Consider the following 15,170-nt stretch of genomic DNA (forward strand, 5'->3'; position numbering starts at 1 on the left):
ACCCTTTGGCTGCCTTAATGACTGTAATTATCATACCTGAATTGAAATCTATGTCCCACCTAGGCAGCGGTATTTAGGACAGTGACTTACTGATCTTTGCATTCCCGGAAGTCTAGCACTTAGTAGGAATCAAGTATTTGCTAAATGAAGGAAACGTCACAACCGATTCTTAAAAGCAGTTGCTCCATCCCCTCAATCAACGGTAGAGGAAGAAGTAACTGACCCTGATAACAATTTTTTGTTAGCCCAGATTTGCTTCTGAAGCCAAGCTCAGCATGTTTGATTAACATGTCTTCAAGAATAAGAGTGAGAAAACATTCCTGTGTTCAAATTCAAGCAACTGGAATGGGAAGCAAGAGGAAAAGAGAGAAAATAAACCACTGACACCAGAGCTTTAAATTGTCACACTTTTATTAAGGAAACTTCCCCATAATAAGTGAAGAGGTAGTTCACAGTATGTCTAACATACAACAGATTTAGAACAGCTATTCACCAGCTGAAATAAAATGTTCTGGGTTGTTTGTTTAGGACATTATTTTAGAAGTAGTGATGGTGATCACCCTCCATTTATAGATCTTCTAATAAACTAAAACAAATTAAAACCACATCTGATTTACCTCAGAGCCACTTCAGTTTGGAGTTTGCCTTTAAAATTAAATAATAAATAAATAACTGTGACACGGTGATTTTTTAAAAAACCAAACTAAGGAAAACAGAACCCTCTCATTTTTAGTTATCCTGGGGATCCATAAAATACAAATGCTGAATGTCTACAGTTTTAAAAAATCTTCCTCCACTACAAGAATACAACTAGTTTTGAAAGTCATCTTCCTCTGTAAAACATATTCAATATCAGTAAATTGATCACTTTGCATATAATCTAAGAAACATGTATAAACAAAAAGTCAAGTACCACCAAAATTAAGAAAATGTCTCACAGAAACAGAACACCTCTCCAGCCAAGAAATGGGGGAGACTGTAAACCACTTCAGTGGTTTGCAATTGAAAAAGGTGAGAACTACAAGTTTTACTCATACAAAACCATCAAGAGGCTGATTTTAAGTGATCAAAGAAAGCAAGGCAGTTTTCTTTATTCTTCCTAGGATAAAACCAAATTGATACCTTATCTCACTAAGACTACATGAGACTGTAAGCTCTGTGAGGGCAGAGACCATAACAATCTTATCTTCAAATTCTCAGTATCTAGCATAGTGCCTAACAATAATATGTGTTCAATAAATGTCTCCTGAATGCTTGAATGAATCCGGAAATAGTCTCCAACCAAAGAGACCAGTTTTATTTGAAGCCATGCCTTTTAGTCTTCAAACCACTAACAAGACATGAATTTACGCAAAGCAAGCACCCCAACTTGAAAGTTCCCTGTGATAAAATGATGTTTAGAGAAAAAAGTGAAACAGTGGTTAACATATTAGTGTCTCACTATTGCATAGAATTGGTACTCTTTGGCTGGATCATATAAAAACCAGAATGCTAGGTAGCATCATTAGATTATATAATGAGTGACATTAGGCATAAAATACCTATTAGTCTTACCACTCCATTTTATTCTCATTTAAAACCTTTTAACAAATGGTAGAAATTATACTTCAAATCAGATTCACATGTAAATGCATCAAATTCTAACAACTTTAAGAATACCCTCTGACTACTCAAGTTAAATTGGAGAAGGAAATGGCAACCCACTCCAGTATTCTTGCCTGGAGAATCCCAGGGATGGGGGAGCCTGGTGGGCTGCCGTCTATGGGGTCGCACAGAGTCGGACATGACTGAGGTGACTTAGCAGGACTCAAGTTAAAATTAATTTTTGGTTCATCTATACATGGGACTCTCACAGCTCAGAAACAAAAATCAGGAAATCCTGATGGAAACTAAACACTGTTTCCAGAAAAAATTAGTTTCACATTTGGATCCTTCTCACACTGTTATCTGTCCTTTCTGTTCCTAATCAACACCCAGCAAATCAGTTGCTTGCTTAGGAAGAATGTAATATTCATCCTAACCAAAAAATAATTACCTTACAAAAATAAATCCTTCTATGGTGTTCTGTTTGCAAAACTGAGGCTGTCTTAGAACGCACACAAGGATGCACGGAGGGGAAGCACAAACTAGGAACTTTTTGCTAAAGTATTCTTGATCATGTACTAAATCTTTTTAAGCCAAGGGACAGTGAGAAATGAGGAGACCTTAGCTCATATTTAGCCTACTCAGTCTACTTTGGCCACCTTGGCCAGGCTACCTCTTTGGGCTTTGGATACCCCAACTTAAAAAACGAGAGGCAGGCTAAATGATTTCTTAAGATTCTCTATGGACTCAAACACTCCTATTATCTAAATCTAACTCATGGTTCAGAAACAAGTAAGACTCAAAATTTTATCTCTGAACATGTGCTTAGGAAAAACAGTTGTTTTGTTTTTCCGTAACGGAAAATCAACTTTGTATTTGATCTGTCAAAGGGGATGAGGTGGGACTGTGTACCATTATAGGAACATCTAAATGCAAAAATCTGACTGCTCCTGACCCACTTTTTTCATCCACTTTAGAAATTAAGGTACACAAGGAAATGAGAATTCAAAGACTATTACAATATGCTGGACAAAACTGAAGGCCAAACTCACCTTAGCAATAGCAAACTTCTACAGCAAAGTCTAGAGACTGACTCCAGATAGCCCCTTTTTAAAGAGAGACCATTATATGTTAGCACACTTTAAGTGTACCTGGAGCAATCCTGATTCCGAAAGCATCACCAAGTAAGCTACAGAATAATTATAAGCATTTGACTTCTTTCGGGGGAAGACCTCCCAAATAAGTACTGTTGTACAACTACTACCCTTTGTTGGTTATGCTCCCCAATGATGATTCCTGTCTGCAGGTATTGATGGAAATACTGTACTCTGGTCTATGTCAACTTCAATCACATGAAGCTGGGCCATAAACTGTTGAAAAGAGTACAGAATAATCTAAAATACTTCTTTATAGCCAGCTCCAGGATAAGTAGATTCATTCATTTATCAGACATAGATGAATTATCAGTGGTTCTGATAGAACTAGAAGTTCTATCACATATTCAGGCTGATAGCAATATCACCTTATATCTCAGCTTATTTCCTACCAAAGAAAAAGATTATTTGCTTCCCTTAGCATAGCATCTATTGGTGGAGTGGAGTTGATGTTATTAACTTCTTGGTACCTTCAGAATGTGCCCAGTGGAAAGTCTAAAATAAGTGTCAGTCTAAGACATAAGTTGATGTTAGGTAGACAAATGGAGTACTCCTTGGGAAAGGAAAACAGACATCACAGGATAAATAATTCAAAACAGAACATAGGAAAGGGCAAAAGGCAGGCAAGACCACTCCAAGTGGCAAGTTGCCTGGTCTGTTAGTGCTTTGACTCACCCCTACGACCTGCACAGAGGATCTGGAGAAGTCAAATTAGCGAAATGACTCCTAAAAAGACTCGGACTATTGCCATGTTTGTTGTAGTCAGTTCTAGTTAGGAGCACAAAGGCCCTGTTTAATTCACGCAAGTGCTATCGTTCCTTAAGTTCAGGACAGCTTGGGCCAGTTTACCGGCATCCAGGACCTGTGTCGCATCAGGCTGCGGCTGACACCCTTTAGAGTCTGTGACTGTTGTACACGCAAAAGAATCAAAGTCCACAGTGAGGTCTTGCACATTTCTTTCATTGGCATTATCAAAGCTGTTTTTGCCATGCAGCTGTTTAAGGTGCTTCCTCAAAACTGGCTTATGTGCAAAAACCATGTCACAATAGTTACACTTATGGGGCTTATCTCCACTGTGAAGGTTAAGATGATCCTGTAAGGAACACTTCTGAGAAAAGGTTTTCCCACAGATTTTACACTGGAAAGGTTTAATGCCGGCATGCACACGCATGTGTCGATGAAGGTTGCCTTTCTGAGTAAAAGTCTTGCCGCAGAGTAGACACATAAAGAGTTTGTGCATTTTTAAATGGTTGGCGTAGTTCTCCAGGTGACGAAACACCCTGGTACACTTTGGGCACTGGTGATGCCACTGCAGGCCTTTGTCTACACCTCGAATATTAGGCCCAAAGACATCTTTCGCGGCCATGATGATGTTATCACTGCCTGTGTAAGAGAGGGCATAATTGTGGAGATGGTTTTGCTCTATTTCACTTACTCTGTTTTCCACAGTTGAATTTATCAGAGAGTGCTGGGGCTCGGATGAATGTAAAGCAGTGGGTTCAGAAGAAATAAACTGGTTCTGATCTTTTTTACTTCTAACCTCTGATACATCCCCAATAGATTCTACCTTAACAATCTGAATATCACTGTCCTCTATATCCATACTGTCTTCAGATGGGTGAATACAAGGTGAGTCCTGCTTTGGGGAGCCTCTGGCATCTCCCTGATGTTCTTTCGACTGGGGAGAAGCACTCTGTGGTTCACATCCCTCTTTACTTTCCATTGGCTGTTTTGGCTTTATAAACTTCCACAAGGCCTGCGTGCACCGTTCTACAATGTGACTCATCTGAAGAAAACTCGCAGCGGTCAAGTAATTGACCAGTTCCATCTCGGGGAATTCCAGCACACCACTATAGCACGACAAGAGCAATTGTCTCCCCACTTCGGAACTCTGCAATATGGAGATTTTCACCTCTCTCGAATCGTTCAGTAAAAACTGGTCTCTTAAGAAGGGGGAACCTGCAGCAAACACAATTTTATGCCCCTGTACCTCAATATCATCTATGAGAACTGTAACATCACAAAATTTATTCTCTTCTCTTAATTTGTTCATTTTTTGTAACATTGAATCTCCATAATTTTCAAACTTGAAGTGAAGGAGATCTGATCTTTCAGACATTTTGGCAGACCTAAAGAACAGAAATGTAAAAAGGATGAATTTAAGAAAATTCAAACAATTAAGAAAACCTGGATTTTCCTTCCAAAAACAAATCTGTGTTGTCATACCTGTTCATATGTATCTGAATGAAATTTCCCTTGAAAGAGGAAGCTAGTATAACAGCTTTTGAAGGCTGTTAAAAATGACTCCTCACCAACATCAAGTGTCAATTGCAGCTAAAGGAGTGGACTTATATTAGTGGAAATAGCTTGGCATTCATTCAGCTTTTTAAGACGCTTAATACAAGAACAGTGCTTGAGTTATTCCAAGGGCATTCTTTTGCTTCTCAAATCAGAATTCTGTCAGGTTTCATGAACTACCTAAAACATCCCAACAAGTAATAAAGTAATAAGTAACGATTTTATTTTGCATGATACTGTGAACCTGCTTCTTCAAAGACAAAACACTATTTTCCTTTGCTTTGAATTTTACTGTAATGGCACTGCTTGTCCCATTCCTGGGTAAACCCTCTTCTGTCTAAACTGATGTGAATTTACTCATACAAGTATTTTTGCAGTAAAATGAAAGTCACATGTTTAAAGGGACAACTTTTAGACAGTGTCAAAGGCACAGGTCTTTGTTCTTTGCATTTTGGACAAACCTAAATCCTTTCTTAAGAAACATTTGTTGATACATGAAGTAAATATTTGATATAGAAAAACCAGATGAGTCACTTGGTGGGAATCTGAGTAAGAGTACAGTGGATCTAGTTAATCCCTATTAGATGCTTGCTTTCTTCTTTATCCCCATTCATCCATCATTACTCATCAACTGGACTACTCAAATTCATTCATAAATGCCCATTGGTTCCAGCTTCTATTACCTCTAAACCAACTCCTACACCACCTCATGTCATCTTTCAAAAACATAGATCTGTTTATATCAATCCCTGCCTAAAATCTTTGTGACCTCCTGTCATCTCCTGGATGAAGACGAACCTCTCCAATATAAACTGATCAAGTAAATTTAATAATAATTAAGGTAAACATTGGCAAAAACCAACCAACCATGGAGACGGTTTCTTTGTAAAAACTGCGTATATGTCCTGTTGTAAAGCAATTTCTTTGGAGAAACTCCTCATGTTCTGATTCCATACTCTTACTTGGCCTCCCACGTGTCACTCTAAAGGGAACGATGAGTTAGCCATGTCAATGTGACACCGTCAACATATTATTTTTACGATGACAGCCCATCAGTCATAGTAAAAATAAACACCTTGTCTATATACCAATCTTCTGTGAAATCAGTGGGTATATAAGATCTACCCGTGAGAAGTAGCTCCACAATTTCAGTACATCAGTAAGTTCACCTTGAACTTTGTATCTCCATCAACTCCATAGTTGAGAATCACAACCAACAGTTCCTAGTGACATCTGGCTCCTGAAGCCCAATCTTTAGTTTTATGTTCTAGACCACTGAGTTACAAAGGCCCATAGAACACCAGCTTGTGACAGCAGAATATAGGTCTCAATCATAATGCTCAGCACCTACTTCATAATAGTATTTTACTGACTCCAAACCTTACTACAGGTATTTCTTTAGTCCAGAACACTATTCTCAGCCAATTCTGACTCTCTTATTTCCTCTGAGACCCTTCTCTAACCCCTTAGATCAGAACAGTTGTCTCTACTGAAACTGTAACCTCAAAATACTAACAGTAATATCCTTCAAACTGCAAGCTTCATGGCATTAGAATAATCTCTGCCCCATTCAATAGGGCTAATGCTGGGAATCTGCATCTTCTAGGGTGAAACACTCTTTCCTTTGGTTTCAAATTCAATAGTAACGCATCCACATTGCTGGCAAACCCTATTCTGTTCAAACTGGTGTGTATACCCATCACCTAATATAGTACTAAACACACAGCAGGTGCTCAGTTTGTATCTGTTGAACCTTTAAGATTCATTTGACAGTAATAGGAAGACTTGCTGTTAGGAAGACCAGTGCAGTGTCTGCATAAGCATTACAAGTCTGAGGCTATGAGAGCATACAAATGAATGGGTACAAGGAGCAAGGGGGAAAAAAAAAGACATTTCAAAAAAACTTGTGGGAGACACGAAAAAAAGCAATATGCAAAGGTTCTAAATTTAGGAGTTCACCTGAATTAAAATGTCACTGAAAGAGAGGTGAGACTTAGGAGGGGGGACTGGTATGGCACAGGTATATTTAAACACATTTATACATAAATTTGGAGAAGGAAATGGCAACCCACTCCAGTGTTCTTGCCTGGAGAATCCCAGGGATGGGGTCGCAGAGTTGGACACGACTGAAGCAACTTAGCAGCAGCAGCATACATAAATTACAAGCATCTTCTTTGTATGGCACTCTGAGTGTACAGATAAATTATAATCACAATGAAGATGAGAGAGGAGGGATGTAGAGAAGCATATGTAGCATCAGAGAAGAGATGGTAAATACCAGATGAAAAGGAAAAATCTTGGAGACATGGGAATATATTAGTAAAGAAAGTGGCGCAAATGTAGTATCCATCACAGGTCAGTTTTAGCAATTATGGTTGCTTGACATATTTGATCTGGCAGTGGTGAATATCCCAATTCGTAACTAGAAATTATACAAATGACTGTTGTTCAAATAGCCAAACACAAGGGGCACTATTTCTTAGAGGTTTAGCTTGTCCTGAATTTACTGGCAGGTCAGCATTTTGATCTGTGGTGCTGGAGAAGACTCCTGGGAGTCCCTTGAACAGCAAGGAAATCAAACCAATCCATCCTGAAGGAAATGAACCCTGAGTATTCACTGGAAGGACTGATGCTGAAGCTTCAATACTTTGGCCACCTGATGGGAAGAGCTGACTCACTGGAAAAGACCCTGAGTGCAGAAGGGCAGGAGGACAACGGGGTGACAGAGGATGAGACAGTTGCATGGTATCATCAACTCAATGGACATGAGTGTGAGTAGGCTCCGGGAGATGGTGAAGGACAGGGAGGCCTGGCGTGCTGCAGTCCATGGGGTCACAAAGAGTGGGACAAGACTGAGCAACTGAACAACAACGGCACTTTCCTACTAACACTGAAAAATAAGTACTAATTGCTTCCATCTATACCAGGATAGTACTCGAATTGCTTTAGGCAACTTTCCTCAGGGATCATTGTTCCTTGAAGCTCCAAAGACAGGAGTTGGAATACAGTTTCATTTACCTCCTATTCATCAGTCTCAAGCGACTTACCAACAGGAGCAGTCAGGTATCTCAGGGACGTGCTTGATTTGTCTGCTGTAGTCCAAGAATGTGAGGAAAAATTATTATTTCTCCTTTAAGAAGTTTTCCTTAATGTGTCAGCCCACTCTATTGTCTCTCTTTAATAAACTCTTATTTCCAGGCCACAGAGTTCATCTGTTAATTGTTTCCTGTCACTAGTTTCTCTTTCCATCAGAGGGTTAGTTATTTGAGGTCAAGAACCAACTGTTATTTTGTACACAACTCATTCAATAATAACTGTAACTAACTCTTAATGTTCCCTATGAAGTTACTATTGAGCTATGGTAGAGATGCCTTTCATTATTAATACTGTTTTTGAGTGCCCTAGAAAATTTCTGTCTAGGGTTTGTTTCCAAAAAATAGTTTTGACAACATAAAATGAAATTTTAAACAGAAATTTAAAAATGTTCAAATAAAAAGGAGTACTTGTTTCATATGAACTAGTTTAATTTTATTTAAAAATAAGAAAAAGGATGCCTAATCTTTACTGAACCCTTGCTGAGTACCAGGTATACCCAAATCGACCCATTTAATCTTCAAAATTTCTATGAGGTAAGTATTATTGTCATCTCCACTTTGCTTATGAGGAAATTCAAGCTTGGTGAACATAAGTCACTTGCTTATTTAAGAAAGGTGGAAAGTATTAAATGTTAGAGGTAGAAATTATGCCTGAGCGACATGATGCCAAAATTCATGTATGACAGAACTAGGCTAGCTGAAGTTTTATCTTATGAACATTAACTGTCATCTCCATTCATATCCATTCAACTATACCCTGATGATTGATATGCTTTTGTATAGTTAGTTATGCTTCAATAAAAGACTTATGCTTAAAAACAAAAAATACAAATTGAAGCCAAATTTTTGTCAAGTCTAGAGGGCTTTAATAGTAAACCATTCATGTATTATCTTTGTCTTACCTTTCTCACCTATTTTAACTTTATATTATTTTTCTATCTTTTGTGCATTCATCTTTGTCGGATGAAACTTAATGCCATTTATAAAGAAAACAATAAAAATCATGAATATATTTGATTTTTAGACTCCCCAACTATAGTTAACTTCTAGTAGCAATTATTCATTATCATCATAGAAATCACTCACATAATTCTAGATTATAGCAGACCTTCTAGGAACTGAAAGTACAGAACTGATTAGGTAGACTAGAGACTTGGTCACCACATTCTGCTGATTCTTTTCAAAGAATGATTTCCAAATTCTCTATATTCTTACTACCATTGGCATAGTTCAGGTCTTTATCAACTATTGTCTGGGTTACTGTGATTAAGTCTGAATACTGCTGAGTTTCTCTTAGCAAGTTTTAAATGACCCCCTTTCCAAACATCAATGAAATAGAAATAGCCTCACTTAAAATCACTTTTTCTTTGTTTATATTTACACAATTCTTCTATAATCACTATGTTGCAGCTGATTTGAAATTTCCCTTTGTTCAAACAGGAGTAACCCAAAAGGATCAGTGAATATTTTAGGTTGAACAATGTTCACTGTTAAGCAAGGGACAGTGTGAAAATATCCACGTTTCTTATCTCAAATGCCTCTAATGATACTGATAAGGAAAACTTTCAGTCTGTTTTCTCATCTACCTCATAAAAGTACCTTTATCTTTCAACTTAGCATGCACAACTACTTCGAAATCTTTCTTCCTCTTTCATTAACACCATATGCCATTTTTCAAAGAGGCTATAATATACTACAGCCTTTCTATAAAACTCAATCCTTTTCTTCTTTTGGGTAACTTTCATGACACTACATTCTCCAACTGCTCACTCTTTTACTTACAACATGTTTATACAATCTGTAAGTAACATTACAGAAATATACCGTTCCTGGAAGAACTTTTGAATATAGGTGAAGTAAAAGTCCGCTTTCTCAACCTCCTTCCATTCAGTCAGTTGATTCTCAGTTTCTTCCTTAATGAATCTCCTTCCCTCTCCATTTTACTATGTATAACACTCCCAGCCACAGAAAATAAAAACTAAAATTACTTTCAAACTATATATATTGCTTTGCGACTTTTTCGTTTATTGCTTTTAAGAGTTATTTATGTTGAATAAATCTGGTTATTTATGTTGAATAGATCTAGCTCACTCTTCTTAAACTGTTGTACAGAAGTGGGCAAGTGACTTAACAACTGGCCTCAGTTTTCCACCATTCTTTGGCTGATCTGTTCCTTAAGGATTCTGTAAATTGTGAAAAGGTAAGTATATTCTTCAAAGCTTAGTCCTTAAGTTTTTGCTATTTTCTTGAGGCTGACTTCCTCAGAAAACCTGTCTTGGTTTCTCAATGTTTTATTACCTTCTCTATTTAAGAAATTCCTAAATCTCCATCCTCCCTGCACATGGTCCTTCCTTGGCCAGGCAGGGATGCAGCGGTTCACAGGGCTCTTCCCTGCTCCTGACTTGGGACCCCTAACTTGGCTTGCATGCACTTCTCAGCAGGACGCTGTGGGGAGGAGCCCAGGCAAGCAACAGGGCCTGTGTGGCCCATGACCCCTGGGCCTCTGAGCTCCTGGCCCAGAGAGGTGATGTTAGAAAACTGGCTTAAAACTCAACATTCAAAAAAATAAGATCATGGCATCTGGTCCCATCACTTCATGGCAAATAGAAGGGGAAAAAGTGGAAGCAGTGACAGATTTTATCTTCCTGGGCTCCAAAATCACCGCTGACAGTGACTGCAGTCATGAAATCAAAAGATGCTTGCTCCTTGGAAGGAAAGCTGTGACAAACCTAGACAGTGTATTAAAAAGGAGAGACATCATTTTGCCAACAAAGGTCCATATAGACAAAGCCATGGTTTTTCCAGTCGTCAAGTACAGATGTGAGAGTTGGACCATAAAGAAGGTTGAGCACTGAAGTACTGATGCTTTGCAACTGTGGTGCTGGAGAGTCCCTTGGACAGCAAGAGCAAACCAGTCATTTCTAAACAAAATCAACCCTGAATATTCATTGGATGGACTGATGCTGAAACTGAAGCTCCAATACTTTGACTACCTGATGCAAAGAGATGATTCATTGGAAAGGATTCTGATGCTGGGAAAGATTGAGGGCAGTAGGAGAAGAGGGCAACAGAGGATGAAATGGTTGGGTAGTATTACCAACTCAATGGACGTGAGCTTGAGCAAACTGGGAAATAGTGAAGGACTGGGAAGCCTGGCATGCTGCAGTTCATGGAGTTGCAAAGAGTCGGACGTGACTTAGTGACTAAATAACAACAACATGGCTAACTTTAACCAAACTTAACCTCAATTCAGATTCCCTTGTAGCTCAGTCGGTAAAGAATGTCCCTGCAATGCAGGAGACCCAGGTTCAATTCCTGCAAAGGAGAGATCCCCTGAAGAAAGAAATGGCAACCCATTCCAGTATTCTTGCCTGGAAAATCCCATGGACAGAGGAGCCTGGTAGGCTACAGTCCATGGGGTCGCAAGTCGGACACAACTCAGAGACTAAACCACCAACCACCACCAACCTCAGTTCAATCTAATAAAAAATAACTGCCCTAGGCTATTACTCTATCATTTGAAATGCATGTTATCTAAACTCTTGCACCAGCTAAAACTCAATAAGTCAAAAATAAAAACTTGTGGAGAATACTTCTGAGAACAGTGGATGTAGAGACAAGGAAACCTGTTAGTGTTATTTTAACAGAGCGATATAGAAATAATGAGGGCCCAAATAATATAGATCAGTCCTGGGTGTTCACTGGAGGGACTGATGTTGAAGCTGAAACTCCAATACTTTGGCCACCTGATGCGGAGAGCTGACTCATTTGAAAAGACCCTGATGCTGGGAAAGATTGAGGGCAGGAGGAGAAGGGGACAACAGAGGATGAGATGGTTGGATGGCATCACCGACTCAATGGACATGGGTTTGGGTGGACTCCGGGAGTTGGTGATGGACAGGGAGGCCTGGTGTGCTGTGGTTTATGGGGTCACAAAGAGTCGGACATGACTGAGCGACTGAACTGAACTGAATAATATGAAATTGAGAAGAAATAATATGGATTTATTTTAACAGATTCCAGAGATATCTCAAAGAATTGATGGACTTGATAACCAAGGTAGGGAACAAGGGATGAAACGTCACGATGACTCCTAGGTATTTGGTTTGAGAAACTGGATGTCTGACAGAATGTCATTCAATAAGCAAGGAAATGCTGGGGGAAACGACCATGGGTCAGGTTTTAAAATGTTTAACCAGAGGAGCCTGCATGACATTAAGGGGAAGATCGATTAGCTAGCTGATACGGCTCTGAAGCTAAAGAGAAGACCTGATTTGGATAAGTTAATAAATGAAAGCATGACATACCTAACTATGAATGAAACTGACCTAAAATGGCACATATTGGAAGAGAATCTAAGGGAAAAGAAATGAAAAATAAATCCGTAACAGAAACATAAATCCATCACTTACCTTCTTCTCAATCTGGATCTCTTCCAAGCCTCTCCATTTTTTTTTAATCAAGAGTCTATCTTTGCTTAAATTTTCCCCTTCTTTTGACTCCCATGTTCAATCACTGCTTAGTACAGTGGATAAAACCAGGTTTCCAAGAATCAAAACGCTGCCCCACCACTTTCTAGTTGTATGACCTTGGGCAAGTTACTTAATTACTTTTGTTTTTTCAGTTGTCCCATCTGTCAAAGAAATAACAGTACTTAACATGATAATATTAATATTTCCATAACAATAGGTTGTTATGGAAAATTAAACTAATTTAAAAGTAAATTAATGTTTTAAATTCAGTTACTTTTTAAAAGAACTTAGGATAGTGCCTGGAATTGTGCTCTGTAACCAAATGTTAGATCAATAATACAGCCTGTCAATATCCTTTGTGAAGTCCTTTAACGTGTGGCATTTCTTTCATTCTCATTTGATACCAAACCACCTGAGGTCTCTCCATTATTTCACATATTATCACCTCATCATTCTGCTAAAATTGCTTTGTAAAAAGTCACTCATGATCTCTTGATAAAGAAATGCAATCTTTTTTTTTTTTTCTTTCTCATTCTCCAAAGGCTCTGCATCCATTGTCTCAGTGGACCCTTCTCAGTGTTCTCCTCTCTTGACTTCTGAAACTTCTTGGTTGCTGGAATCCTTACGTTTTATCATTATATTTTATCATCTACTTCTGTTTCTGCTACTCTATCAACTACTATTAACTACTCCCATTTCCCCAAATATTCCCTTCATTGTCAATAACCCCTTCCTGATACCAACTATTTCCATGGCTTCCTACCTCTGTGCTTTAAGATGATTCAAACTTTTACCTCAAGCCACGGCATTTAGGCTGAGCTGCAGATTTGTCTTTCCAACTCTATACTGGACAGTTTCATGTGGCTATCCCATCAGGCCTTAAATTCAAATATCCAAAAAATGAACTGGTCATCTACACTATGCTTATGGTTTTATTGCTGATAATGGCATTAACATTCTTCAAATTTCACAGGCCTGAAACCTAAGACTCAGCTTTGATATCTCTTTCACCCTCAACATCCAATTCATTATGGAGTCTTTACAGCATTTCCTACAGCATGTGTGTGCTTAGGCACTCTCAGTCATGTCTGACTCTTTGCAACCCCATGGACTGCAGTCTGCTAGGCTCCTCTGTCCATGGGATTCTCCAGGCAAGAATACTGGAGTGGGCTGCCATGCCCTCTTCCAGGGAATCTTCCCAACCCAGGGATCGAACCCAGGTCTCTCACAATGCAGAGGATTCTTTCCTGTCTGAGCCACCAGAGAAGCCCAAAATACTGGAGTAGGTAGCCTATCCCTTCTCCGGTGGATCTTCCCAATCCAGGAGTCAAACAGGGGTCTCCTGCGTTGCAGGTGGATTCTTTACCAGCTGAGCTACCAGGGAAGCCCTTCCCTTCAGCATACCTGCTTTCTTTCTGATAATACTATCATAACTTGGTTTTGGGATTCCGTTACTTCTCACTAGGCTGATCCCATTACACCTTCAAAAGAATCTCCGATAAGAACATCTAGAATTTAGCTAAAGAGTCCAGAATCAGTTCTTAGACATTCCTATCCTATAGGCTGACCTCCAGAACAAGATGATTTTCTACAATGCAAATGTGACCACACTAGTCTCCTGCTCAAAACTCTTCAACAAGTACCCACCTCTTTTAGTTGTAAATCTTCACTATCTGGACTTCCATCTACTTTCCCAGCTTCATATCTCATGCTTCGCACAAGAGCCCTGGAACCCTCTCCTGCTCTTCCCACACAAGTTATGCTCACACACTACAACTGCTCAGCACTGCAACTGTTCCTCTGAGGGCAAAACCTCTTCTCCACCTTATCCGCAAGTAAAACTGAAAGTCTCTTCAGCCTCCCCGGCAACAGCCCCTTGAACGTTTCATACATATACGACTGATATGTATATCGCAGGAGCACTCATTTGTTTTTATCTGGTTCCCAAACTTGACCCTGAAAATTAGAACAATGTCTTACGAATTCCCAGTGCCTGACAAGGCGCCAGATATAAAAAAGGTGTTGTAGCCAGTGGCAAAAGGGTAAACTAGCTGCACTCCACAGTGATCCTCGCAGGCTGGCACTGAGGCCTTGCCCTGGCCGAGAACTGGCACTTCTTAAAAGATGCCAGAGTCGGGTTAAAGCCAACTGCTTGGCCCTCGGCTGGGGTCCCCGGAGGAGGTCCCTGGGGGCATCCTTAGGCTCCCCACTCCAGACTCAGGGGAGGGAAAGGGGCGGGGCATAGCAGGGGCCGGGCCAAGGGCTCCGTAAGCACCCCCAAGCCTAGGCCAGCCCCTCGGCCCCCATCCCGGTGCAGGTCCCGGCCAATCCATGGCCCCAAGGGGGCTCGATTTTGAGAGACCTTGTACCCCTACCCGGCGCTCCGGCCGCCTCCGCACTTACAGACCCGGGGGAAGGCCACCGTCAGGATCCGGCACCGCCAGGAGCTCCGGCCCCTCGGGGCTCCGGGAAGGGGGAGGGGCAGGGAACCCGAGCCAAAGGGGGACCCAACGGAACCGGAAGGGCAGCCCTCGCCGGACAAAGACAACTTCCAGGTCCCATGGTCC

General features: G+C 40.1%; 1 protein-coding gene across 5 annotated transcripts; it reads right to left on the minus strand.

Annotated features, from left to right (window-relative positions):
• Positions 1 to 393: 393 nt before the first annotated feature.
• On the minus strand, positions 394 to 15,155 carry ZBTB26 (zinc finger and BTB domain containing 26). Of its 5 annotated transcripts, XM_024999567.2 has the most exons (3): positions 15,007 to 15,049; positions 12,544 to 12,764; positions 394 to 4,867 (listed from the first exon to the last, which is right to left on the minus strand). In XM_024999567.2, the coding sequence occupies exon 3, from the start codon at positions 4,855 to 4,857 to the stop codon at positions 3,532 to 3,534; it is 1,326 nt and encodes a 441-aa protein (XP_024855335.1). In that variant the 5' UTR covers positions 4,858 to 4,867; positions 12,544 to 12,764; positions 15,007 to 15,049; the 3' UTR covers positions 394 to 3,531. The 5 variants fall into 5 exon arrangements, with proteins under 5 accessions (XP_024855335.1, XP_003586717.1, XP_005213220.1 ...); XM_003586669.6 differs by lacking the exon at positions 12,544 to 12,764 and having other exon boundaries at positions 15,007 to 15,155; XM_005213163.5 differs by lacking the exon at positions 12,544 to 12,764 and having other exon boundaries at positions 14,979 to 15,155.
• Between the last annotated feature and the right edge of the window lie 15 nt (positions 15,156 to 15,170).

Source organism: Bos taurus, chromosome 11, assembly GCF_002263795.3.
Source record: "Bos taurus isolate L1 Dominette 01449 registration number 42190680 breed Hereford chromosome 11, ARS-UCD2.0, whole genome shotgun sequence".
Classification (NCBI taxonomy): Eukaryota; Metazoa; Chordata; class Mammalia; order Artiodactyla; family Bovidae; genus Bos; species Bos taurus.